Raw genomic sequence first — 27,704 nt, 5'->3', positions numbered from 1 at the left:
AATGAGAATTCAATTTTTTTACCAAACCAGTTTGGATTTCGTCATGAACATTCAACTACTCATCAACTTATAAGAGTAACGAACATGATAAAAGCAAATAAATCTTCTGGGTTATCCACTGGAGTTGCTCTTCTAGACATAGAAAAAGCATTCGACAGTGTTTGGCACAAAGGTTTGATAGCAAAAATGTCTGATTTCCAGTTTCCTATTTATTTGATCAAAATGATTCAAAATTATTTAATTGATCGTACTCTTCAGGTTAGCTATCAGAATTGTAAATCTAAATTGCTACCCGTACGAGCCGCAGGGTTCGAGCGTAGCTCCAATCTTATATAATATTTTCACTTCTGATCTTCCAAATCTACCCGTTGGTTGTCAGAAATCGCTATTCTGTGACGACACAAGTCTGTTAGCCACAGGTAGAAATCTAAGAGTGATCTGCAGTCGCCTACAAAGAAGTTTAAATATTTTCAGTGATTATCTGTCAAAATGAAAAATTAAACTAAATGCAGCAAAAACTCAATTAATTATCTTTCTTCATAAGCCAAGAGCTTCTTTTCTTAAACCAATCAACAATCACATTCTCAAATTGAATGGCTTGGAATTGACATGGTCTGATCAAGCAAAATACTTAGGTTTAACGTATAACAAAAACTCACTTTCAAGGATCACATTGAAGGAATCCAGGCAAAGCGTAATAAATATATTAAATGTTTATATCCTCTTATAAACAGAAATTCTAAGCTCTGTCTAACACAAAACAAATTGTTAATTTATGAACAAATTTTCAGACCAGCCACGCTTTATGCAGTACCAATTTGGCCAAGTTGTTGTTCCACCAGGAAGAAAACGCTTCAAAGTATTTAGAATACAATTCTGAAAATGATTTTGACGCGTCCTCCCTGGTTTAGTACAAATGAGTTACACAGACTCACAAATATAGAACCATTAGATGTAATGTCATATAATATTATAAGCAAATTCCGACAAAAATCGATGCAATCTTCAATTGAATCGATTCGCTCTCTGTATTAGTTAGAAAGTTAGTAATTCCTTTTCCCCATTACACAATACAAGTAGGTTTACAATTTTCCCTACACAAAAATCACAGAATTACGGAAGCAAATGATGTCTTCATGGTAACAACCAAATCATGTATATAATAGAGCTGAAAAGTCACCACTTGTGGCTGAACACCCAATTTAAATCTTAATAATTTAATTTTAACTCATATTCCAATAAATAGTTATTTAAAAAACAACGACCCAACACTTTTAAAACGTATAATTGCAGTTGCATATTATTATATTACATTAGGTACATTCTACATACTCGTCGTTACTATTACAATAAAAATTAATTTAATTCATTATACGAACTTTTTTCTTTATTCACGTTTTCTATGAATCAGAGGACCGGGAGGAACCCAAAGGTCTCCCAATATGAATGTATTGGGTAGGGTGAGTGAAAATGTTAGCTTCTTACTATCAATAATTTGCGGCCAAAGGGCGGGCTCTTCTCCCAACTTATTCGGGACCAATCTTCATTACGATGGCTTCCATCGTGACAATTCATTAGATCTAGTCTTTTGATTGAAAATACATCTTTCAATACTTCCGTGGAATGTATTGGCAAACTACTTATTATTATAAGTGAAATGCGCTGGAACCACCAAAACCACCATTTTCGTTCCTTCATACAGAATCTAGCTGATTATGTTCAGTGGGTTGAACAACTCGTAATGTGAGGGCAAACCGTTGCAATAAAACAGTTGCTTTGCTACGACAGACTACACGTATTCATATTGATTCAAATAAACGTAGGAAATTGTATCTAATCGAATTCTATAGAAGTCTAGCCCAGTCAAATTGAAATAACAAAATTTCCCAAGCAAACGAACAACAACAAGACAAAGTGCGATTTGAAGAAACCAAGAAATGAGTTTCGAAAACAAAACGACATTCCAAATAGGAAATACTGCGGAAGCGTTTGTGGTATGACCTGTTTGCAGATCCGGCAGAACAAAGACGCGGGCGGGTACTGCATTACGATGCGGAACTTGACCTTCGGTTGTTTCAACCGACTTCGCAGCCAACTTGTTAGTGTTCAAGGAAATTGCATAGCTAGTGCTACGATGCGACTGACATTTAGGTTGCGAACCATTTCGTGAATGATTTTAATATCTGATTAAATTCTGTAATCTGTAAAATCAAGTAGCTTGAGATCATGGCTGTTTTAATTGCATATTTGACGCTCAACTCTTCTGATGATTTACAAGAAAAACCAACAAGCTTTCGATTGATGTTAGAAACAGTCACGTACCCAGAGGGGGGGCCCGAGGGGCCCTGGCCCCTCCCGACATCAAAAACATATAATTATTTAGAATGTCTCAGACATGTGTTACAGAAATAACAAGACAGTAAACGTAATGAAATGTAATACAATATCAGTTCCAGTTGAAAAGTTTAAAGTGTATGTTAAAAACAGCCGTAAAGCAATCTTCAGTAACTTTATTTTTTCATCTTTGGGCCTCTCCCGAAATGAAATCCTGGTTAGAAACAATTTCAATGACAGCTTCGTAATAATCGGAAAAAAAAGTGAGTCGCGGGACGATTGTAATGATCATTTTGAATAGACAGCATGTGAAAAAAATAAATTTTTCAACTTGAGTACTGGCTCCAGTACTCATGTCATATACGCAAAAACCATTAGTTAGAGTGGAATCTGCTGTCTCTATTCGATAGATTGACCGTTAGAATGAGATGAAAACAGGAGCATTCGCTTCGAGTTTTTGCATCGCTATAACAGCAGTATTGGATATTTTTCGAAATATTTTTGCCTTCAGTATTGATTCGTAGAGCCGAAGTAAAGATGTTGTATCGGATTTTATCACAATTCGTTGATTGAAAGTCGAGTGATCTGCAAAATAATAAGACGGCTCTACTAATATGCTGACTGTTGGTAGATTGACCCTTTCGGATTATAAAAAAAATTAAACCGACAGGTTAGTTGAATCAAAAACATTAACTTTTGTGATTGATCCGGATACTTGTTATTGTTTCATGTAGAAGTCAAAATAAATCCTTTTGAAAAAAATGTGAAATAGATTATATTGATTTGTTTTGATGTTCTTTTCGTCTGACAACTGAGCGTCAGCTGCCACTGCGCACTGTAAGTGTGATTGATCAATCGATTAAATAGATAATTTAGCGTGTGGCGTAGCGTGGATTGCAAATCAAAAACGCAAGGCAATTTGCCAATTTCAGGCATATTGGAGGAGGAGCTACTTTGTTTCCAACACTTACTCGATGGTACACAAACGGGAAATTGTGCAAAATTTACTACCGATGGCAAAATTTCAAACAAATGCATTACAGTTCGCTGTAGAATTTCAATCAAAGTGACGTTTCCGCTTAAGGAACGGAGTAAATTTAAATCTTGTAGTGCAGTGGAAACAAGCTCAACACTCTACTTACTGACTTTAGGAGGTCAGGTCATAATTAAACTATTTGTTTACGATCCCGCGAGACAGATTTGAAAATGTGATTGTAGTCGTGATGCTCGGTTTGTGCCATGCAAACGGTGGCAGCTAGTCTTAATATTATCGCGAGCCGTCACGATAGGATAGGTCAGATTAATGATTAACACCTGGTGTCTGATGATCACGCCAATACCAACAAAACAACACTCGTGGTATATTTTGTTCAATGCGGTCAGTGGAGCCACACGCGTGTTGCTTGCCCCTCCAGAAAAGTTGCTGATGGAATCAAAAGAAGTATTTCGCGAACAGCAGTGTTGACGTACATTAGTTTCCCCGATTCGCTGTTGTAGTGAGTGTGAGTTAATTTTTCATTTTTGGCCTTAGTTGTTGAGCTAGCGAAGCGGGAAACAGGCAAACCTAATTGAAATGTCGTACTCGAGCGGTTTGATAGTTATTAATATGATTGCACCCGTATCAAGTCCCGCCGACGCAAACCACAATTTCTGACGTTTGTGCGGATTACTAATGAAACTCACTAGAGCGAAATATGCCTCGGGGCACCGCGACGAACACATAGAACCCTCGTCGAACACTTAACGCTCGAAAGCGCAATCACCGTAGATAAAAGTAACATTGGAACGACGGCAGTAGCGGCGTCGGCATAGAAGCCAATTACATGTTTTACATATATTCCTCAGGTTTTCCTCCGACTGCACCTTCCTCGAATCAAATTTAATTTCGTTACTAGATCTCGGATACCACTATGAGCACTTTCATTCAGGCAGACTAGCGCCGAATCACTTGCGACGTTACACCGCCTGAGGAATTCCACACGTATCCAGCGAGAGTACACTACTAAGCAAGCCACCTTTGCGTCCTCTACGTGGTTTCCCGAGAGACTTGTTGCCGAGTTGCCGTTTGAAAACCGAACACGGCAGAACCAGACTGCTCACCTGCAGCTGATGTCTCTGCTGACCGCGTGCACTAATGACACTTTCAGGGACACCGAATCGGTTTTCAACTCTATATCACAGAGCGCACCCGCACCGCCACCTTTGTCGATGGCTAGTCTCGCGATCACTACTATGGGCCATGGTACAGCATTTGAAAATACTATAGACGGAACCCCCTTTACTCATTCACTCGCTTACTCACTCACTCACTCAGCCAGTCAACCAGTCAGTCAGTCAGTTAGTCAGTCAGTCAGTCAGGCAGGCAGGCCAGGCAGGCAGGCTGACTGTGACCATCGGCACTTGAAAGTACGGTGAGAGGCCGACAGATATGTATACAGTGCGCGCGAGAGAGAGAGAGAGAGAGAGAGAGAAAAAAACTAATTCCTCCAGTGAGGGATTTATAGGCACTGGCAGACATCAATACCCAAACACTCTTGGAGTGGTCACTCTACGCTCTTGTGCAAACACATCGCAGTTTCTACTTCTCTACACGGACAATGGCGCGACGCTTGGCGACGGAATAGTACACAAATAGTACGGTACAGGTGTTTTTGTTTTCACACGGCAACGGCAACACATACAAGTGACGTATAGCTACAGCGCCTCGGTGCGATCAATGCCTCTGGTTTGAAGAAACATATTGCGGATTGCAGTGAAGCTAGCGCCGAACAGGTGTCGCTAGTCTATTAGAATCGATGAAACTGAAACGTTTCCACTGGTATGCTTTCAGGGGTGTTATTCCATTAGAAAAGTTTAACTTGGATTTTCCGATGTTGTCGACGTGTGAACCCACGGAATTTAAATAAAAAGAATATGTTTTTGAGGTGAAAAACACAACTATTTTTACCTTTTTTTTATAGAATTGCTAGATAATCGACTTTCCCGACCGAAAGTGTGTCCACGTTTCAACGAATTTTTTGTCGTGAATACGACTTACTTTACTATGGGGTGCCTTTTCAAAATTAGCCATATGGAAGAATGGGCAGAACTTAATCGTGAATATCTCGACTTGTATTAAAGGCAGCAAGATAATTCTTTCATCATTTCATCAAAAATATGGTCAGGATAGGATCATATTTTGAACAGTGTGATACAACCACAAACAACTCAAGTATTAAGTTTTCTCAAACTTTAAAAACAACACGGAAAACTTTTTACTTTTGCTTTTTCGCGCAAGGACGACGTTTTGAGGTTGTCAGGCACATATCTTCAACTGACTGCGTATAAAAGGGGAACCGTGGTCGAAATTCGATCATCTCAGTATTCGTCATCTAACACTCGATGTGGATAGACGAATAACCTACTACGACTAATTTCGATTTTGTTTTATTTTTTATTCGCAGTTGTCTACCTACCCAAGCTATGGGTAAAACGCGCCATAGATCCGAGAAGGATCCAAAGGATGCTAAGCGTCTGAAGCCAAGTGATGTACAGGTGTTTGACCGTTTGCTGAGTAACAACCAATACGCTGATCTGCCAGTTGATGTCGAAGAGGAACTGCAGAAGAAGGAAAAAATGCCGCCTTTCTACCTGAAGGGCTTCCCACCAACTCTACGCTCGGATTTCAACACCCTGATCAGCAAAGGACTACAGGCAACAATCCGTTTATGTACTAAAGACTACAAAATAACTGTTCCGGCTTTGAACCACTGCAAAGGAGTGGAATGTTATCTGAAGCAGACAAAAGCGGAATACTTCACACACGATATTGCCACCAACAAACCTATGAAGGTTGTACTTCGAGGACTACCCGACATGATGGAAGCCGAACTAAAGCAGGTACTGTCGGAGGCTGGACTTAAGCCTATGATGGTATTTAAAATGAAGCGACATAACACGGACAAAAAGTATCGAGTTCAACTCTACTTGGTTCATCTGGAGAAGGGCTCCATCACCATGAGTCAACTGAAAACGATTAAATCGTTATTTCACATAATCATCGAATGGCAAAAGTATAAACCGGTACATTGGGATGTCACACAGTGCACGAACTGCTTGAACTACGGCCATGGAGCGAGGAATTGCCACATGAAAAGTCGATGCGGAAAATATGCCGAACCACACAATACCAACGATTGCCTACTAGATGACATCGCTGTAAAATGTGTGAACTGTGATGGCGACCATCCATCTACTAGCAAATCGTGTCCCAAGCGTGCTGAGTTCACAAAAATTCGACATCAGGCGTCCCGTAAACAATCAACGCGCAAGAATGTTCCACAGAAGGATGAAGTTAATTTCCCACGGCTCACACCGAAGAGGGATATTCCGAATTTGCCACCACTTCCTCGCAGCAATCCAAAAGATTTAGCCGCTGGATCACAAAAAGAATCTTCATCAAAAATCCCTCCTGGTTGGGGCAATAATCAACCACAAGCAAAGGATGACTCTGGTGATTTATTCTCTGTTGAACAACTGATCGTCATTTTTGAAACAATGACAACAAAACTTTGAAACTGCAGAACGCGGTTAGATCAAATCAATGCAGTCCATGTTTGGCAGGGCTGTGCACGAACACACAAACTTAGGCTTCAGCGCGTTCAAAGTAAGATCTTAAAGATGATTCTAAATCTACCGCCTTGAACAAGGACTAGTGAAGTACATGAGATGGCCTCCCTGGATATACTAGAACAAAAATTCGAACAATACTGCACGAAATTTGAAGAGAGTTGCTCAATTTCTGGAATACAAATAATTCCAAATTTGTACGTCTTAGGTTAGGGATAGTTGTAAGTAGATAGATATTTTATAAATAATTAAAATAAATATTATGATTAAACATTAGTATGTAAAACAAGAGTAACTAAAACACCTAATATTAATAACGAATCGTATGAACAACAAAGATGAAAGGCCAAAGGGTCAAAACACTTGTACTGTAAAATGTTGATGTAATACACAAAAATAAGATTAATAAACAGATATTTATGCAAAAAAATGCGAAATTCGATCATTTCTTCTTGTGCGTTGGATGCAAGCAGACGTCGTGGGACCAGCAGCTTCGTAGAGTGCACCTTCTGCGTGGTTAAAAACCTTAACGGCTCAGGTCGCAAATCTCATTTGGACTTCAGTCGTCAGGTGGAGCAGTCGGCAATGAAAGCAGACCTTTTGCGTGGTATAAAGCCTCAAACGCTTAGGTCGCGCTTTCATTTGGACTTCAATCGTCGGGAGCGCAGCGGTCGTCAATAATGAGAGCAGTTCTCATTTGCTTTTCGGTAGTCGTAGCGAGAAGTCGTCTTCAAGTTTCAGATTTTAGTTCCGGAATATAGGTTTAGAATTTAAAGCCTGCATGCTGAAACTGGATTCTGGAACTATATTTCGGAACTGATTTCAGTTTCGAAATTATTAAATTATAATTATTGGTTCTAAATTAAGTTCTTGAACTCAGGTCCAGTTCCTTATTCTTGAATTCTATTCGGTTCTTTTTAGAACCATAATAATACTCTCAAAGAATTATGCGAAATTTTGCTTTACTGTACTTTATACAACCCATTTTGATGGTCGTGGCGGAAAATCGTCTTCAAGTTTCAGAACTTAGTTCCGGAATATGGGTTTGGAATTCAGAGCCTGTGTGCTGAACTGGATTCTGGAAAACGATTCCGGAACTGATTTCAGTTTCGAAATTGTAGTTCTAGAACTAAAATCCAACTGAATTCTAAGTCTGTTCTAAGTTCTGAATTTAGTTTCTGAAGTCAGGTCCAGTTCCCAATTACAGAATGCTTCAAATCGGTTCTATTTAGAATAATAATAAAACTCCCAAATAATTATGCGAAATTTTACTTCACTGTACTCTATACGGCCCATTTTTATTATAAAGAACTATCTAGTTATTTCATAATATTTAATTGCGCTTCAGAATGTTTAATGTAACTAATCTGTAATTTAGTCTAGGCGCATCGTTTAAAATTCTAGTAGTGAAAAAGGGGAAAGTTGCACAATTCACACAATCGATCAACTACCAATTTGAATTCGGAAGTATAAAGAAAACGTGTGACATCCAGTTATGTATCTGACATTACACACCCGTACTTTTTTTACGTGAATACGTCTTACTTTAATATGGGGCGCCAAAACACACACCCGGTATGAGAACAGGTAGAATTTTATCGTGAATATCTCGATTTGTCCTCAACGCAACAACACAATTCTTTCTCCATACCATCAGAAATATTATCAGTAATTTATGATTAAATTTTCAACAGTGTGACAAAACCATAAATAACTAGAAAATTAATTTTTCGTGAACTTTGGGAAGCAATGAGAAAAACTCATTACGCTTGCTTGCCTTTTTCGATGGTTTTGAGGTAGTCTCAGTCCCGATGATCAACTGGACGAGTATGAAAGGTAAATCTTGGACAAAATTCGATTACTTCTTCTTTTGCGTTAGACGAGACAACAACAGATTTACTGCGTGGTATAATGCCTCAAACGTCGGACGTCGTGAGGAGCAGTCGCCGCCAACCAGCAACATCAAAAGCAGACCTTTTGCGTGGTGTAAAGCCTAGGTCTGGATTCTGGAACAAAATTTTGAATCTCCAAACCGGAATTTCTTAAGCATAATTAAATTCTGAATTCCGTTTTACCAGAATATAGGGTCAGAACCTACATGCTGGAATTGAATTCGAAACTTGGGTTCTGGAATTCAGTTCTCCTTAGTCCTGGTTCGAGATTCATGCTCAGAATTTAGTTCTAGAATTACGTTCGGAACCAGGATTCTTAAAATTAGTTTAGATCCAGAATTCTAAAACTTAATCGTGAATATTTTGACTTGTTACTGCCCTTAATACAAGTCGAGATATTCACGATTAAGTTCTGCCCATTCTTCCATATGGCTAATTTTGAAAAGGCACCCCAGGACAACGCAGGACTACGTCTTTCTTCTCTACGTGATGGCGTTTCGAACAAGATTGAAGATTGTGTATCGGGCTGATATCGTGCACAATCGGACCGATGCAGCTCGACAGAACTCACTGGGTATATGAACAGCACGTCACATCGGGCAACGTGGATTTTAATCACTGCAATTTTCAAAAAGTAAGCGTTAAGTTAAAAATTTAATTTTTATTAATTTTATTAAAATGTTGTTTCCTATGCGATTCAGAAGGAGAAAGACTAATAAACGACAATTTGACATCCTTGTGGCTTTTATGAAAGATCAACTCGACATAGCCAAAGCAAACAGATTTGTGAGTTCAAAGGAATCGGTTTCCTGTCTTTGGTGGACGGTAACAGAGTTACTTGAATGAATTGGGACCTCCAATTCGTTCCGTTTCAGCCTGGTAGAAGATATCTCAGTTCTACACTTTTTGTGTCTACGATTTTATGCAATTTAGATTCGAGTCGATAATAAATTACAAATCAAATGGCAGCTGCAGCATAACGTAAACGAATTGACGGCCTCAGGTGGAGGGCCAAATACGTTGAATTCATTCAATGATTTATAGGAGACCATCATTCGTCTTCTCTCATTGGAAAGAGCAGATATGCACGGTGGTGAAATATTGATCAATTACAAACATTCCAAAAGTAATTATTACCTTTTTACTATTAAAAGACGTCGTTTTCGGCACATATGAGATTAATAAGGAACCAATCGTACAGCTAAAAGTCACCAGCACATTATACAAAAAACTGCAATCAACTAGCAACAAAGCGAAATTTCTGCAAGATTCTGCTTGAAAGGCAGACAAAGGATCTCTGCCAAACTAAACTCTAATATTGCTAATTGTGCCCGATTTTCACATCAATCAATCAAGTTGCAGAAAGAACGCTTCGCGCTAGAACTAGAGAAATTTGAGTTTAAAAAACAAGTAGTGCTGGAGAAGCAACGATATAAAAATCAGCAGTTGAAATATCACATGCAACTACTAGAATACAAAAGACAAAAGCTTGATCTTGTATTGGGAGCACAACACTGGTCAATAACAATAACGGCAATTATATAAAATAAATGCTTCTAAATATATGCTAAATATCTTTATAAATTCTGCATTGAAGACTGATGTTCATGAACTTGCTGGATTCATTTTAATATTAATAGGATACAAAGGTTGGGAATATTGAACAACAGGGAAATGATGTTTTTAAATAAGTTTTTTTTATTACAAAATCGTTAGAATAGCTAATACATTAGTTGAAATTCCGAATTTACTTTGCTGAAAAAGCGGGTGGGTAATGTCATAGACATAACTGTATGACGTGAATGCAAAGTACATGTTTCTTCACACTTCTGAATATCTAAAACCGTCACCCTTATTCTAACACAAAAATTAAGCAGACAGGGCAATAGAGAGTAAAAAATTATTCGCCTGCAGAAGTACGCACGGTACGAATAACAATAATTTCCATGGAAAAAAATGTCGAAAATTTCTTTAAATAATTTATTTACTGTTACCAAAAGTGCAATGTTGCTCACTGCATCAAAACCGTCGTCCGAGCACGAGAAACACCAAACAGGCGTCATGAGTATTTCTATTTGATAGCCGTTAGTACCAAACATTTGAGAAAACTAATTTTGAGTCATATGTGATTATTTCAAACTACTGAAAATTTTATACTAAATTGCTGATTATATTTTTGATAGCAAGGAGAAAAAGCTATATTAATTATATTAGGTTAAGGGTTAAGTACAACAAGAGATATTTACGATTAGGTTCTACCCATTCTTGTACAGTAAAATTTTTTGAAAGGCTACGCATAGTAAAGTAAGTCGTATTCACAACAAGATATTGATCGATTAAGTTAGATTTCGTACATTTCTTACACTAGTTGAACTAAGGCACAAAGCAAAGTCTCGGCATTAAATTCCTTTTCGGGGAATTTGACCTTTCCTTTTCAACAGACTTCGCAGCCGATTCGTAGCGTACATGATAATTGCATGGTTAGTACTACGATCCTACTGACACTAAGAATCCTTCCAGATCGGGGCTCGAACATACGACAACTGGCTTGTAAGACCAGTGCATTATGTATTAAACCGCCATCCCGGGCAAACACAATTACACGAATTATCAAAAGTGGTAGTTGAGATTCTTAGTTGAGTTTGGTAAATATAAGCAGAAATAGTACTAAACCGAAGAATGATTATTGCTCAAATTAACTGGCAATACAAGTTCAATTCAAGAACAATTTTCGTTGGAATCAATAACGACTTTTGATACATTCAACACTTCCAATTAGGTGTGATCATTAAAACTAATATTAAAATCAACAAATATTATTGCTAAATTATCAATTTAAATCATCAAAAATATAGCTCCATTTATGAACAACTTCTGTTGAATTCAACCATGCATATTGGATCAGAATAGCATTTTATTATGCTATTTCAACTAGTGGAGTGTGTCTTTGCTAAGAAATGACAGAACGTTTAATTGGTGGATTCAACTAAAAAATTAGCTTACATTTTAGCATTTTTAAGGGACCAGGAATTAACAAATCCAAATTTTCTCCATACCATCGAAATATGTTCATCAATTAAGGATAAAATTTCACAAATGACTCAAAATTAAAGTTTTCTAAAATGTTTGGTATGAATGAGTAGAGCATTAAGGTGAAATTCTGTACCAAAATAAGACACGCAAAATTTCAACCGCATTAATTTAACAAATCATCGCACAAAACGTATCGTGCAAATCCGACACATAGAAATACGAAACATTTTCAGTGATTGAGTGCAGTTGGCTTAAAAGTGATATAGTAGAAAAGTGGTGTTAAAGAAAATTCATAAAAAAATCTTCTCTTCAACTTTCCCTCAAGCTTTTTCTATACTCAAAATTAGTTGTTAGTGTGATAAGTATGAGTTATCAAGTAGAATTGTAACAGAAGTTATAAAGTAGAATTGTTACACATGCAATAATTTTTGGAATTTTCAGCTTAAATTTTCTGATGAAAAATAATCATTTCAACAACACAATACAGCTCTATCCATAAAAAGTAATAAATACACTCATAGTGCCCTCGAATTTACTCATGCCAATCTTGGAAACCTCATAGCGGCTATTTCCTCATTCGGGTTATTTAGATATGAAATACAACTGGACACACGGCAGTATTCCTTTCGTATCTAAGAAAGTAAACGTATATCCAAATAAATTTTAGGAACACTTATTTTTCAACACTCTATATATCAACCTGTATCTAAAAATACCGGAAATAGAATCTGTAGAAAATTGGACACAGTGACGCATGACATCATGAATTTCTCAAAATAATGACTTTCCGTGTTCCCTCCCCATGTATGCGGCAAATAAATACGAAACGGTTGAAGTGTACAGCATGGATGGACGAAAACAAAACGCACAACTACAATCCTATTGGCTTATGACAGCTCTTCTCCAGACGAGGTGGTTATGTGTTATGTTTACCATTTAGGTAGGCAGGCTACATTTCGTTCAAACTTACCATTCGTGCAAATCTTCCTTGCTGGTTGATAAGCAGCCAGATGGCGTAGATGGTCCTAGATCACCGTTAACTTGTGCCATTTTGAACGTCGAACTTAGAAAACGTGAAACCAATCCGATGTCAGTTGATAAACAATTACAAATTGAAAGATTCTCTCAGAACTCACTGTTTATACTACACTGAATAGACATAATAATAAACAACAAACCATTGCACTATAATTGAGCAAAAACTTTGTTAAGCTGTAAACTGAAGCAGTAAGTCCAACGTGACTGTAAGGTGTTGTTAATTTCATTCACAATGTTTACGAAGGTCGCTATTATATCTGCGATTCACCTATTTTTACTATCATTGCAAATTTAGATCCCAGTTGAGCGAAAATACCACACACACACACACACCTAATCGAAAAGTGACACTGTAGCGTTGTTCGCGAGATGTCGATTGAATGAACCGCACTGTCAGAGATGCACACTATCTACCACCATCGGTGCCTTTGGCAGAAAAATGCAACTTGCCAAATCGACGGATGTTTCTACGTATGAAGATAACACTTTTCCGAGCACAGAACACAACAATGAATCGACAAATGTTCGGTGAAACCACCTACAACAATCGAACATTAGTTCTCTACATACTGGGAAAATCTTTTGATCGCGATGTCACTTATTATTAATGAACAAATTGCACACACGTTACTACTTGAAACACGCGGAAGCTGCGACTTTATCCAATGCAATGAAAAATTACATTCCTGTACAGCAAACGGTACAAACTAGTAGTACACACCTCACGGCAGCAATCCAATCCCGTTTGGTGACACTGACTTTCATTTGACAGGCAAACATACCTACACATAAAGTAATTCAGCGTTTGGTGAGAAAATGAAGAAAACAACTCCGAATTTGTGTCAGTTCACAGCCAGTCAAAAGAGTCGTGGAAGCAAGAGTTCATACTGCGCAAGCGCATGTTTTGTTTTCCTTCTTTCAGCCGTGAGTTGTGTTTACTTTGATGCTTTCACCCAGTCTATATGATGGACTGGGTGGTTGATTACCCTGCCTGCCCGATCAGAAAATCATATCAGAATTATATTAAAATTGTAGCTCGTTTTGATATTTATACCATAAACCTGTTTTAATCCACCTAGTGGTGCAATGATGCCTGTTTACCCTTTAGCTCCGGAACCGGAAGTAGTATCCACAACAAATTTAGGAATTCCGCATGAAACTGCAAGACTTTTAATATGAACCTATAAGTTTGTGAAAATCGAGTTGGCCATCTTGAAGAAAGTTTGGTGATTTGCAGTTTTTAATCACCATTTCTAATTCTTCCCAAACCGGATTCAGATGACCGGAATAACCGAAGTTGGTTCGTTTGCCAGCAACCAATATGACCTACAAATTGGAACAGTTTTGAACGTAGTTATACCTATACTTACTTTCTCATGCTCTATTTCGATTAAATCAATTAAACGAAATTTAACAAAAGAAACGAACCTGCGTTTCTGTTACTTCTGCATATGTAAATCAAGCTAAACAGCATCATAAAACATGTAGTAAGCTTATAATTATTATTATTATTATTATTATTATTATTATTATTAATATTGACATCACTACACCGGCTGTAAAAATGCATGTTTTTTTCAAATAAACTTTAATTCATTGTCATTTATTATATATATATATATATATATATATATATATATATATATATATATATATATATATATATATATATATATATATATATATATATATATATATATATATATATATATATATATATATATATATATATATATATATATGTATATATATATATATATATATATATATATATATATATATATATATATATATATATATATATATATATATATATATAATTTATTTTACCCCAGCTTTACTGTTTGATTTTTTTTTAATTTTTTGTATTTTTTGTGGTTGTTCAAAGTGAAAACTACGATTTTTCACGAAAAAATCCGCCGCTTTGTAGCTGTAAAACCTCCCCAAAGTAACAAACAACGAAAAATAAAACGTTGAGGTCTGGTTTTTTATATGTAGAAAATGTGTGCAAAATTTGAAAAAAATTGGTGCAGTAGTTTTTGAATGACGATGGACACGGACTTTTCGTTTAAAGTTTTTTGTCCATAAAATCAATGGATACATTTTATTGCTCAAGAGAGCCCATAGGGTCTAACATTTTCAAAAAATCATATCATTTCTTTTATAATTTGTTATGATGAAACATTTCAAAAATATTTTGTCAAGTTATTAAGTCAATCGAAGCAGAAATCTTGGGCCTATGTGCCGAGCTCTTACTTCTTCGCAGTATGAGATGAACAAAGATGAAGGCCCATAACTTGCTGAGTTTTGTTCCGAAAGGCTTGAAAATTTCACAGGATATTCTTGAAATGCTTTACTATAAGAAAATACAAAGAAAAAAAATTATTTTTAAAAGTTTTGGACAATACCCGCCCCTTAAATTATTCTTGTATTTGTCTATTTTGTATAAAAAATGGGGTTGATATCTATTACACACGTTAAGATCCCTCGCTACAGTCATGATAAGAGGAGCTAACTTGTAGGGTAACGGCTCCCTATTTCATCTGAGCTCCTATTTCCATCTCATCACTTCACATAATTACTTTGAACATGAATAATATCTTACAGCGTACCTGAACCAAACTTTGGAATGTTTTAAAATGATTATTCAAGCTATTGTCACACTTCACCATTGGAAGAAATGGTTTAAAATTTTTCGGTGATCGTTTTTTTCATTAAAAATAAACTCACTTTTCAATTTAGGACACATTTTCGTCTCAAGATTTACAGTTCGTCTTGCTTCTGAATATATACTAATCGATTCGTCTCACAACATGAACACTTTTTCGCACAATTACACTACTATTGAATGCAGGATGACTTCATAATTGGTAATGTTCACTTGCTACTTGTTTAATTAACGATTAAAAACTTCAAAAATTACCCGACAAGCAATGAAAGTTTTCAAGAATATGAGATGAAAGTTTTTCACTTAGTTCACTTGATTGCGCTCTCATTCGGTTTCGCAAAGTTGCCAAATTATCTCATAATGTTACAAAACAAAAATTGTTTTTTTTTCTTCAAATTATCATCAACAAGTATTTTTTGGTATCCGTGACATTATTTTAATTATATCATTGATATTTATATTTCAATAAAACTGTTTCGGCTTCGAAAATGACCAGAAAGAGCGTGTTAAATACTAACGAAATAACCATTGTGACATATCTAGTAGCACTGGTTTCTTTCCGCTATATGTCAATATAACGCTATTAAGTGTGTGTGTGTGTGTGTGCCAGATATTTTCATAGAAAATATGTATTGCTTTGCATAAAAAGTCTATATCTGCTCTATCTGTTTTCACTAATAAAATAAACTAATAATAAAAAGATGTTAAAAGATAATTATTCATATCTCTGAAAGTCATTGCCGCACTCACTAGAATATTCAACGAGGAAATTAGTTCAAATTGGTTTAAAATTTTAATATACATGTTTGTCAGTGTTCATCATCAAATATCTTAATAAAAGATTTCCATATTTACATGTGATTTGTCTGTTGATTAATAAACTTTTAAAGAATCACTGCAATCAAATACTAATAGATACTCAGAGAGGAAAGTCTATTTTTTAACTTCTCACTTTTTATGAATCTGTACAAATTTTAAATTTAAAAAGAAAGGTAACAAAAACGACCACCAGCACCCCCCCCCCCCCCCAACCCAAATTTTCCACGTCGAAATAATTGAAAACTGGTCCTAAAAATATCGTGTGTTGTCTTATAGTTGGCATTGGGCAGTGGCAGTGGCGAAAGATCAAAATTTGGTAATAATTTAAATAGAATTATGTCTTATGTCTGAGCAAATATCTCTCCCTCTCTCTCTCTCTCTCTCTCTGTGTGTGTGTATGTGTGTATGTAACAATAATATGCACTCACTTTTCTCAGAGATGGCTGGATAGATTTTCACAAACTAAGGTTCAAATAAAAGGTACTATGGTCCCATAGCCTGTTATTTGATTTCTTTTGGATCTAACCTCCGGTTCCGGAGTTATATAGTAATATGTGAAAATTTGGGAAACAGTGCACACTCAATTTTCTCTGAAACGGTTCAACTGATTTTCACAAATTAAGTTTCAAATGAAAGGTCTTGTAGTTTCCAAAAAAATGTAGAACATTCTATCCGAAACCGACTACTGGTTCCGGAACTAAAGCGTGGTAAGTTAGTTTGTGGACATAAAAACCTAATTCGGCACTACTAGTCCCCTCTTTTCATGTTCCGGAAGCACCGAAAGTTGTGAAAAAAAACTCCAGAAATAGAACTCACTTCGATTTCTCTTCGACGCTTGAGCCGATTTTCACAAATCTTAATTTGAATTAATGCTCATATACAAAGTCTCCTTTTACATGGGGGATGCGTACTTCGTAAAAAAACGCGCAATAAAACCGCGTAACCTCAGAAATCCGCGTGAAAAAAAACTGCGTAGCTTCGGAAATCCGCGTAATCTGGTGTTCTGGTGAATCTGAAAAAATTGTTTTGAAGAAAATCGACTTTGGGACTTAAAATTTTTTTTAGATTTCCGAAATCGAAATTTTTGTTTGAAGTCAAATGTCTTAGAAATCCATGAAACGTCTGATTCACGTTGTAATCTAAAAATATATATATTTTGTAAAAAAGTCCGGAGAGAAAACCGCGTTACTTCGGAAATCCGTGTAAAAAACCGCGCAACTTCGAAAATCCGTGTAAAAAAACGGTATAAAAATCACGTAAAAAAGATCTCAGTGTAGTTTGATGATGGCGACAAGTTATTATGCTTTGGTAAGCAATTTATGAGTGTGGAATGCTTGTAAATCCATTTGGTAGGAACCGCCGCGATAACAGATTATGCTCATGATCTGGTAACACTCCCACCAATTTTTGGTGGGATTTGGTATCAGTGTATTTTGCAATGTGGTACCGGTACCGGTAGCCAACTAAATCGAACTTGTACTCGAGGAAATTAATCCTCTAAATTGCCCGCTAGACAACACCCAATGAAGCTTTTTGAGCCCCGACCAAGGCATAAATGGTAGCGTATTTCGATACAACTTTGAAAGAGACTAGACAAAAACGTATCCAAGATCGTCGGCAAACAATCTGAGCTGAAATGAATGGGGAGGATGAGGATTGAAAGTCCGCATGGTTTAGCGGATATCGGAGATATCATATTGAATTGTTGAATAATTCCATAGACAACGGCAAAGTAAACCTAAGACAGTCCCAGATGTTATGTACGATGTCGGAAACCGCTGGCACTTCGCGATAATTGAGAACGTGTTAATTTTTGTGATTGTGTCCGGACCTGTCAGTGTGGAAATTTGCAAATAAGCTTGGTATGCTCAAATACACGTTTGACAACAGCCAGTAAGGTTGAGAGCGGAACAAAATGGATCTCAGAAACCACCAGAAGGACGCGAAGGTGAAGCAATTATTGCAGAAGAGACCAGTTTTGATACGTACTGTGGCTAGAAAAATCAAAGTGTCTTTAATTTTCGTGCATACTGTCAAGCGCCGGCATGGTATGAAGTCGTTCAAGATGAAAACTGTATCGAACCCTAACGAAAAACCGACTTTGACGGCTAAAATTCGAGTTCACAAGTTGTATTGCGAATAATTCACAAAGTTTACTATTGGACGATGAAACTTAGTGTTGGAAGGCCTTAAACAGCTTTCCGGAATGTTTTTTGAAACTGCCATGCAACGGAACGGCGTAGAGAAGTATTTTAGGATGCAAAAAAAAGGCAGACCCTGTCAGCTTGGAGTGAAATTAATCTTCAGTTCAGCAACGCCATCGCATGGCATCACATTGAACATATCATGTCAATTGTATAGGTGCGCAGTGCTGCTATATTGGTGCACAAGAATTTGACATTTCTCTCAACTACTTGTATGTACGAGATTTTATGCGGACTCACATGAGGGCGCCATGCTCGCAAATAATCTTGTTGCCAATGATTCGTGAAATGTGAGAGCTGTATATCATGTTATTATGATGTCTTTGAAAAAGGCTAAATTTCTCAAAAAATATTTGCTTTGGTAGGCAATATGGTTAGCTGTGGTCAAACAAGCCGGAACGATAAACAAAAATACCGTGAAGAATGTCCAAAGAAGCGATTGTTTCCATTCCTACGCAGTCATGACGGTCCCTCGCTATTTTGGCCTTATTTGGTATCGTGCCACTATGCCAAAGTTGTTTTAGAATGGTATAGAGCGAATGGAGTCCATATTGTACCGAAAGAGGCAAAACCACCTAACTGCCCGGAGTTGCGACCTATCGAGAGGTATTGGGCTCTCATGAAGAGAGAACTCTCTCATTATACAGCTCCCGATTTTCGATGTGAGCACTCGAAATGTTTCCGAGCGTCTCCATTTGACTCACCACCATAACAAGCCACACAGTCACGCAAATTCTACTCAAATTTATACTGCTAAGAACCTATAAGTAGTATTAGGAGTAAGTTCCGTGTATTTAGATACGATATAGGAACAAAAATGAGAAAAAGGTTAATAATAATTTTGATTTGATTCTCAAAAAGTGGTAACTTTGCCGAATATCTTGTGATGAAACTTGATTCCCTAAACTATTTTGTATTGTTTTTTGTTGCATATTGTCATCATGGTGAAGAAAACACCGGTTCTTAATCTACCTGGTGATGTGATAATGCCTTTCCCTTGACTCTCAAATAGTCGTTTTCTTAATCAAGCAAATTTTTGACACAAATTGAGGTAGATGCGATATTTTCTAGATTGATTTGAGTAGTTTATAAAAGTTACTTCAACACTTATGTTATCCATGAAATTAGTACGTTCTTTTTCAAACGCAAGCCATATAATTTGGGATATGCCATTGTTTCAAGTTGTTGTACTGTTCCAATGTACAGGCGGAAAGCTTGATATGTAGAAGAAAATAAACTTGTATAGCAGGCGATCTGTAGAAGGGACAAGTGAGTCTGTTCTTCATTGATTTTGGCACCATCAATAGGTAAATTTACTGAGCTGAATGCCTCTGGAATTGTATTTCACCATTCTTTAAGTTACACTTTTGTCGTGCTTTGATCCAGAATTTACATCCAGTCATTAAGATTGAGTAGTATAAGATTTTAGTACCAATCTTATACAGTATAACAGTATAATTCCTGTAGCTTAAGAAAATGTTCTTTTGTACATGCCGGAGTTTTATCTGATCGTAACATATTGTTGAAAAAGGAACTGGATTCGAAGAAAGCGTGGTACAAACTATCGAAACAAGTCGAGAAGCATAAAATACCAAAGATGTTGAGCAAACCAATAAGAAGAATTTTTTTATATATCGTTTATTTATACCCGGCTTTAACCTAGTTATGGAGCAGGTTTTGCCACAAACTCAACTTTTGCAATAGGTTTTCTATTTTTCAAAAGAGTGGAAAAGAACAGTCAAACCATATGAAAAAACAATTTTTTTATCTTCTTCTGAAACAATTGAATCACACACCATTCCCTAGATACGAAACTGCTGACGTTCCGCTATCACGAGACAACGAAAGTTTGTATGCTTTGTTGACCTTGACATTAAGAAAGGAATTTCCAGCGAGTGGCTTCTGGGCGATGTCTTAATCTGAGGTCTGACAACAATCGCAATTTTTCAATACCACGTAACGTTGGTATCCGGGAAGAAACACCTGTTGGAAATCTTATTTGCCGGAACGGATGATGGACTTAATGGGTTTAATTAATCCAAAAGCATTCAAACTCGTTCACTGATGAATGGCACTGTTTTTTCTCATCTTTGTTCACGAACAAAATATACGATAGTAAAATCTTCCCCCATGGAATAAATAACGTTGTCGAATTTCGTTCATTAAGATAAACAGAACAACAATATAGCTCGTTCAGATCATTAGATAACAACTCCATACCACAGCCTTGAACTCGACAAAATCCATGTTTAATGACTAACCCTATTAAATTTATTAACCAGTGCTGACAGTTTCAACACTTAGAAGCAAAGGAATAGCTTAGTTATACCAACCCTAGAAGGTTTTATCTTAATTATAATTCAGAGCAACAAAATCCAAGCGGATTTATATCAAAGCATGTAGCACCACTAACTGTGAATAAACGGAATAACATATATGCAAAAAATGCACTTCAATTCATTCTTCTGTTAGGGCTATAACAGTCTAAATAGTTGATATTAATTTTAACAGTACAGCGAGCTTACCAATTTCTTTAGTGGACCCAAACAAATTGAAGATACTTTCAAAATTGGACAATAGCTCTGGTCAACTTAAAACCAGTCAATGTTGATTTAAAACTTAGGTTAATCAAGCTTTTTGTCTTTTCCTGTTGCTAGAAAAGACCCAACTTCTGATCGGAACCCCGAAAACCTTTGGTGATAACACCTTGGTCAATAAGTCCCCGGCCTGACGGACAGATGGCGTGATTAATTAAAAATCTCTCTAGCGATCAATCCTTCAGATGCCATCTGTAAAAATTTCATGACTCTCAGCTCATTAGTGCAGTGATTCCCAAACTTGTCCCTACACTCCTATAGACCAAAACTGCTCATTTTAGGAGGGTAGTAAACTCTTAATAGTCGAAAACATCTAATACAATAATGGTATGCATAGAATAATGAAACTTTTAATTGAGATGAGATTTATAATAAGGACCATAAAAGGTGTAATAATGAGCAGAGTATTCTCAGTTTTTTCAAATGATTCGAGGTTCGTTTTAAAAATTAAGATGTATGTGAAACAGCAGAATTTTTGATAATTGTGCCCTACTTTAAAACGTGACAACGTAATACTAACGCATTCCCCACGTATTTCAGAGATTTGTGTTTTGTCTTACCTTCTTATCAAATTTTGATGGGTAAGAACAGAAGCACTAGGTACGAACATAGGAGAATTCACCGCAGCACAATTAAATCATAGAGAAGATACTAAAATTAAAAAGAACTCAAAAATTCTTCCGTTACTAGAATTTTGCAATTTTGTTGGAAAAAAATTATTATAGGTTATAAGATATGTTCGGAGTCAGATCGCACACAAATGATATTTTAAGAGCACATCATTCCATATTTCATCAATATTTGGCATATTCTGACACTGTCCAAGAAAGAATCTTGCTTTTGTAAGGTTTTTGAGAGCCAACAAAATTAGTTACCGCTTCAATTCTAGTCAATTGGCCAACCCTTCCTTCTCCAGACCGGATTGGCGGTTCAATGCACAGAACACTGATCTTACAAGCCAGGCGTCGTATGTTCGCGCCCCGGCCTGGAAGGATTCTTTGTGTCAGTAGGATCGTATCACTAGTCATGCGATGATTCTATGAATCGGTTGTGAAGTCTGTTGAAACAGAATGCCAAACTCCTCAGAAGGAATGTAATACCAAGGCTTGGCTTCTTTTCCAGTACCATCATAATGACCATAAGAGGTTTACAGAATTCGATAAGCTATGCTCTTCGATTTGAGTTCGACAAGCTATTACTACTGCAAGTATTATAAGTGCTTTTAAAGCAGCCTAAATTTGTTCATCATAGATACCTCGTTGGAGAACCTATTAGAAACGTAATGATTTCTGCTTGAAATACGGAGCAGTAGCCACCAAGAGATTACTCTAATCTTACTTCCCGGCAATAAACACCAACTCTGACTCGACCGTCCGACAAAAAGCTAACCTGATAGCCGTTTCTTCAGGGTATGAATATTAAGATTTTCGATAACTGAACTCCATGGCGATAACTTTGAGAATTAATAATTATGTCTCAGATGTTACTACACGTTGAAGTTCCTTGTCTTTCAGACAGGCACGTACCCAGAGGGGGGGCCCGAGGGGCCCTGGCCCCTCCCGAAATCAGAAACAGAAATAAAAACCTGTTTTAATCCACCTAGTGATGTAATGATGCCTTTCTCATATCAATCATACTGTCATATATAATACTGTGGTATTCTTCAAAATTATTTTTCTTCGATTCTTAAAAGAATAATCGAAATAGATTTGTTTGACCGTCTACTGATAAAAACTATCAATTGGAAAAGATTTGAGGTTGATTTAGAAAACTTTTTACGGTTTTTCGCTCTTTTCAGTGATGGTATAAAATTTTTAACACACTTTACCCTATATTTCCGGATCCGGAAGTCGGATCCGGATGAAATTCAGAAATTACGTATGGGACCACAGGACCTTTCATTTAAACCTAAGTTTGTGAAAATCGGTCGCGCCATCTATGAGAAAAGTTAGAACAAATATTTTAATTTTTTTGCGCATTTTACCCCATAAAGTTAGTGCAAAAAACGTTACATACACAAATACGCACATACACACACACAGACATTTTGCGTACTCGACGAACTGAGTCGAATGATATATGACACTCGGCCCTCCGGGCCTCGGTTCAAACGTCGGTTTTCACAGTGATTGCATAACCTTTCTATATTAGAAAGGCAAAAAAAAAATTTTTCTTCGATTCTTAAAAGAATAACCGAAATCGGTTTGTTTGACCGTCTACTGATAAAAACCATCAAATTGGAAAAGATTTGAGGTCGATTTAGAAATTTTTTTAAGGTTTTTCCCCATTTTCAGTGATGCTGTACAATTTTTAACACACTTTACCCTATATTTCCGGATCCGGAAGTCGGATCCGCATGAAATTCAGGAATAACGCATGGGACCACAGGACCTTTCATTTGAACCTAAATTTGTGAAAATCGGTCGCGCCATCTATGAGAAAAGTTAAAACACATATTTTCTTTTTTTGCACATTTTACCCCATAACTCTTGAACCGGAAGTCGGATCCAAATAATATTCAGGAATTTTGTATGGGACCTCAAGACCTTTCATTTGAATCTAAGTTTGTGAAAATCGGATCAGCCATCCCAAGTAACATTTTTAATATTATTAAATACTTGTAGCTGTCTTCAATGCTACATAATAAATCTTGCAATAAAACTTTAAACTCCACGAAAACCTACTGAAAACCTCTATAAGAGCATGTTTCTGCAAAGTGGACCACTCTTCATAAGGTTTATAAATCAAAATGAAGAATCAGCATAAACCTGCTTTAAAACTCCAAATTCAAGAAAATTTTGAAACCAGCTTTACGATCAACATTAAATTTCTTTGGATGGAATGAATTCCGCTATGAATTAACTGTCGTTTTGATGATATTTTTCTTGACTATGTGTGTCATGTCTACTTTGAATGCAATCAGTAAGAATATATTATATTTTAATCACGAGTTTGAGACCTTTTCCGAACGTAAAAACTTTATGCGCTTTTATTTTTATCGTGAATGTTTGGATAAAAATAAGAATTATAACTAATCGCCTTGAAATAAATGCGGTATTTGCGAAAGTCTCCATGATTTATGAAAATTATTTTTTGTGATTCATCGTCATTTTTGTATAAAACTATTCTGTGGCGATAAAACTTGTGCATACGATCTGAAAATGAATCATGAAAGTCCAACATATTTCCTCGTTTTAGCATTTCGAAGTTTATTTGATGTCAATAAATGCTACGATATAGAACATCATAATGGCGGCCATGAAATTCCTTTAAATGCAAATTACACTTAACCTAAGAAGCAATAAATCAAATAGCCTACAACTAATGTGTCATAAATGTACTTTAGAACCCTCAAATTTACTCTGAGTGAAATTGTCATAGAATGAACACGCACACACACAAAACTAGATTTATGAAAGAATTTAACTGGCAATAATGTTTTAAAGAAAATGTTTGAAAGCAATATTAAGAGTGTTTGCATGGTTTTATTCTAGTGAAAATTGTTTTATTTTTATTTTATTTTTAGTGCAGGTAAAGGGTTTTATAGAAGCTTTGAAAACTATGATATTGCTGGTTAAAAGAGACACTTATTATAGTTGGCATAAAACAGGTAGTGATTGAAAAATCAATTACAAAACTCCTATAAATTATAATCAAAACCATAAGGCATTCGAATTGTTACTTGGGATCTCTGAGAAAAGTTAGTGCACTTATTTTCACATTTTTTTGCACATTTTACCCCATAATTCCGGAACCGGAAGTCGGATCCAAATAATATTCAGGAATTTTGTATGGGACCACAAGACCTTTCATTTGAATCTAAGTTTGTGAAAATCGGTTCAGCCATCTCCGAGAAAAGTTAGTGCAAAAAAACGTTATATACACACATACGCACATACACACACACACACATACATACACACACACACATACACACACACTTACACACACAGACATTTTGCGTATTCGACGAACTGAGTCGAATGGTATATGACACTCGGCCCTCCGGGCCTCGGTTCAAAAGTCGGTTTTCACAGTGATTGCATAACCTTTCTATATGAGAAAGGCAAAAAAATGTTTGATTCGAAGCGAACAGTGTCAAAACTAAATAAAATGAAAATTAAATACGGGGCAAAATAAACGACAATGATAAAAAGACACTTAATTATTCTGGATGACTGGAATATAAAAGTGCGCGAGCATACCATGGTTGAGCAAGGTTCTGCAAGGGGACGTGTATAGCGTGATGGGTAAGTCGATGTCTTTCACGCAGCCCGCCTGGGTTCGATTCCCAACCCCGAACATAGGATCAGAAAGTTTTTCTACCCCGAAGATTCGCCTCTTCCATATGGTTAAAACATCTTTAATTGAAAAAAAAAAGATTCTGCAAATTAGAAAGATATCCTGTCGCTGGATCTCGCACATACTTATTTGGGACTAAAAATACGAGCGCAAGTACACTTCGAGAACAAGTTTGGCTGGATCCATTATTATACGACAGAGAAATAAATGATTACCCGACAATGGACTGAAGTCGTCTCGGCACGAGTGCCTGGAAGGGAGGCTCAATGGGTCATGATGCCAGTTTTCTGAGATTGTCATAGTATACTTTTGGAGTACTAAATTGATTAAAGACCGAAATCACTGTGAAAGAGCCTTACATGCAGCACATGAGCATCGCTACCGTAGTTAAAATCAACGATTTAGTGCTCCAATTACTTGCCCATCCATCTTGTTCACCTGATTTGGCCTACTAGAACTGTTATCTATTCCCAAACCAAAAGTCATCTCTGAGAAAACGATGCGAGTTTCGTTTTGGAATTTTAGACCGCTACTTCCGGAACATGATACCGAAACCTGTATAGCTAAAGTAAGTTTGTATGGCCATCAACCAATATAACCTACAAATTTAGAAGATGCTTTCCGTTCTCCACGAATCGAAGTAAGGGATCTATCTCGGACCACTTCTCAAAATTCATCACAAGTCTTGTGGATTTTTGTGCTCTAGAAATGGATATTTAGGCTGTGAACCATTTCGTGGTTAATTTTAACTTTTGGTTGAAATCTGACACTCGAGTGGTTATTTTGATGTTGTCAAAAATAAATCTGCTCGAAAGCATGGTTGTTTTTGACAGATCGATGGTTATTTTCCGACACTGAAAAAAATCTTGCAAAGAAAATTCTAATATCAATTCTTTAGTCAAAATTATTTCCAGTGCAAAATAAACCCAAATAACTTTCCATCCGTCAAACTTTGAAATGGGCCGCAGTTTTAATTAAACTTAACTACTAGACACGAAATAACCACTCAAGTGTCAGATTTTAACCAAAAGTTAAAAAAAATGCGAAATGGTTCACAGCCTTAGAAGGTCTTAAACATGTGGGATTGAAATGGCATGACATTAAACGTTGGGAAATGTAGTATAATAACTTTCTCTCGATCATAGTCACAAATTTTATATAAATATCTAATAATGATAGTTTTAGTGTAAAAGTTTAAGGTGTCTGTTAAAAACGCCAGTAAATGGCGCAATGGAATTTATCTATCTAAGCAATCTTCAGTAACATTATTTTTTTCATTCTGGGCCCCTCCCGAAACCAAATCCTGGGTACGGGCCTGCTTTCAGAGAGTTATTATTTAAATAACGCTTGAACCAGGGGAGCGAACAATTTCAATTCTTGAAATGTTTCACTGTAACAGATTATAAAATAAAAAATATGATCTTTCGAAAATGTTAGACTCTAGGGTCTCCCTGGAATAATAAATCGTTTCCATTGATTTTTTAGACAAAAAACTTTAAACGCGTTTTTCTCGAAAGCAGGTTTTGAAAGTCCGTGTCCATCGTCATTAAAAAAATTACTGCACCAACTTTTTTCAAATTTTGCACACACTTTCTACATATAAAAAACCAGACCTCAACGTTTTCCTTTTCGTTGTTTGTTATTATGGGGAGCTTCAACAGCTACAAAATGGAATTATTTTCGTGAAAAATCGTAGCTTTCACTTTGAACAATCACCAAAAATTTTAAAAATTAAAAAAAAAATCAAACAGAAATGTTGGGGTCTAGAAAAACTTCTTCTTTAACTATGCCGCGTTCATTTGTTCTTTTCTGATTAGTCTGCGCTGAAATACAGTGGACACCTCAAATCATGATTTTTAAGAAGCGTTCTCAAAAATACCTCTTCCAAGATTTATTTCTCAATATTTTTCCACGAAAAATATATTTACGTCACGCAAAATTATTGTTTTGCTGTTGGTTAAAATGACAAGTTCATTATTTATTAATTTCGATCGAATTCACATGTGATTCAAATGACATGAAAATAAAGTTGTCTTTAACACTTATGGAAATCGTGCTCAAATTTTTCTAGAACTTTGGAATATTTCTGTAATATGCAGGAGAACTTTATCATTCCAGTACGTAGTGAATGGTTTTGAAATATCGCGATGAATAGACGAGTAGGTGGCAACAGTGAGTTTCTTGTTCCCAACGTTTAGCAAAATTTTAA

The 27,704-nt window shown here is 36.3% G+C and overlaps 1 protein-coding gene across 6 annotated transcripts in view; it reads right to left on the bottom strand.

Annotated features, from left to right (window-relative positions):
* Positions 1–27,704, bottom strand: part of LOC131439641 (NAD kinase-like) — a 101,572-nt gene that overhangs the window by 64,854 nt on the left and 9,014 nt on the right. The window contains exon 1 of one of the 6 annotated variants that reach the window (XM_058610908.1): positions 12,838–13,671. The exons of 1 other annotated variant lie outside the window; for it this stretch is intronic. In XM_058610908.1, coding sequence (XP_058466891.1) covers positions 12,838–12,917 — 80 coding nt within the window. In that variant the 5' untranslated portion in view covers positions 12,918–13,671. Of the gene's footprint in view, positions 1–3,648; positions 3,887–3,916; positions 4,572–12,837; positions 13,672–27,704 lie in introns of those variants that run through there. 4 more of the 6 variants (XM_058610904.1, XM_058610903.1, XM_058610901.1 and 1 more) reach the window with 4 other exon arrangements.

Source organism: Malaya genurostris, chromosome 3 (genome assembly GCF_030247185.1).
Source record: "Malaya genurostris strain Urasoe2022 chromosome 3, Malgen_1.1, whole genome shotgun sequence".
Lineage (NCBI taxonomy): Eukaryota > Metazoa > Arthropoda > Insecta > Diptera > Culicidae > Malaya > Malaya genurostris.
Note: the sequence above shows the minus strand (reverse complement) of the source record. Positions and strands in the feature narration are given on the sequence as shown.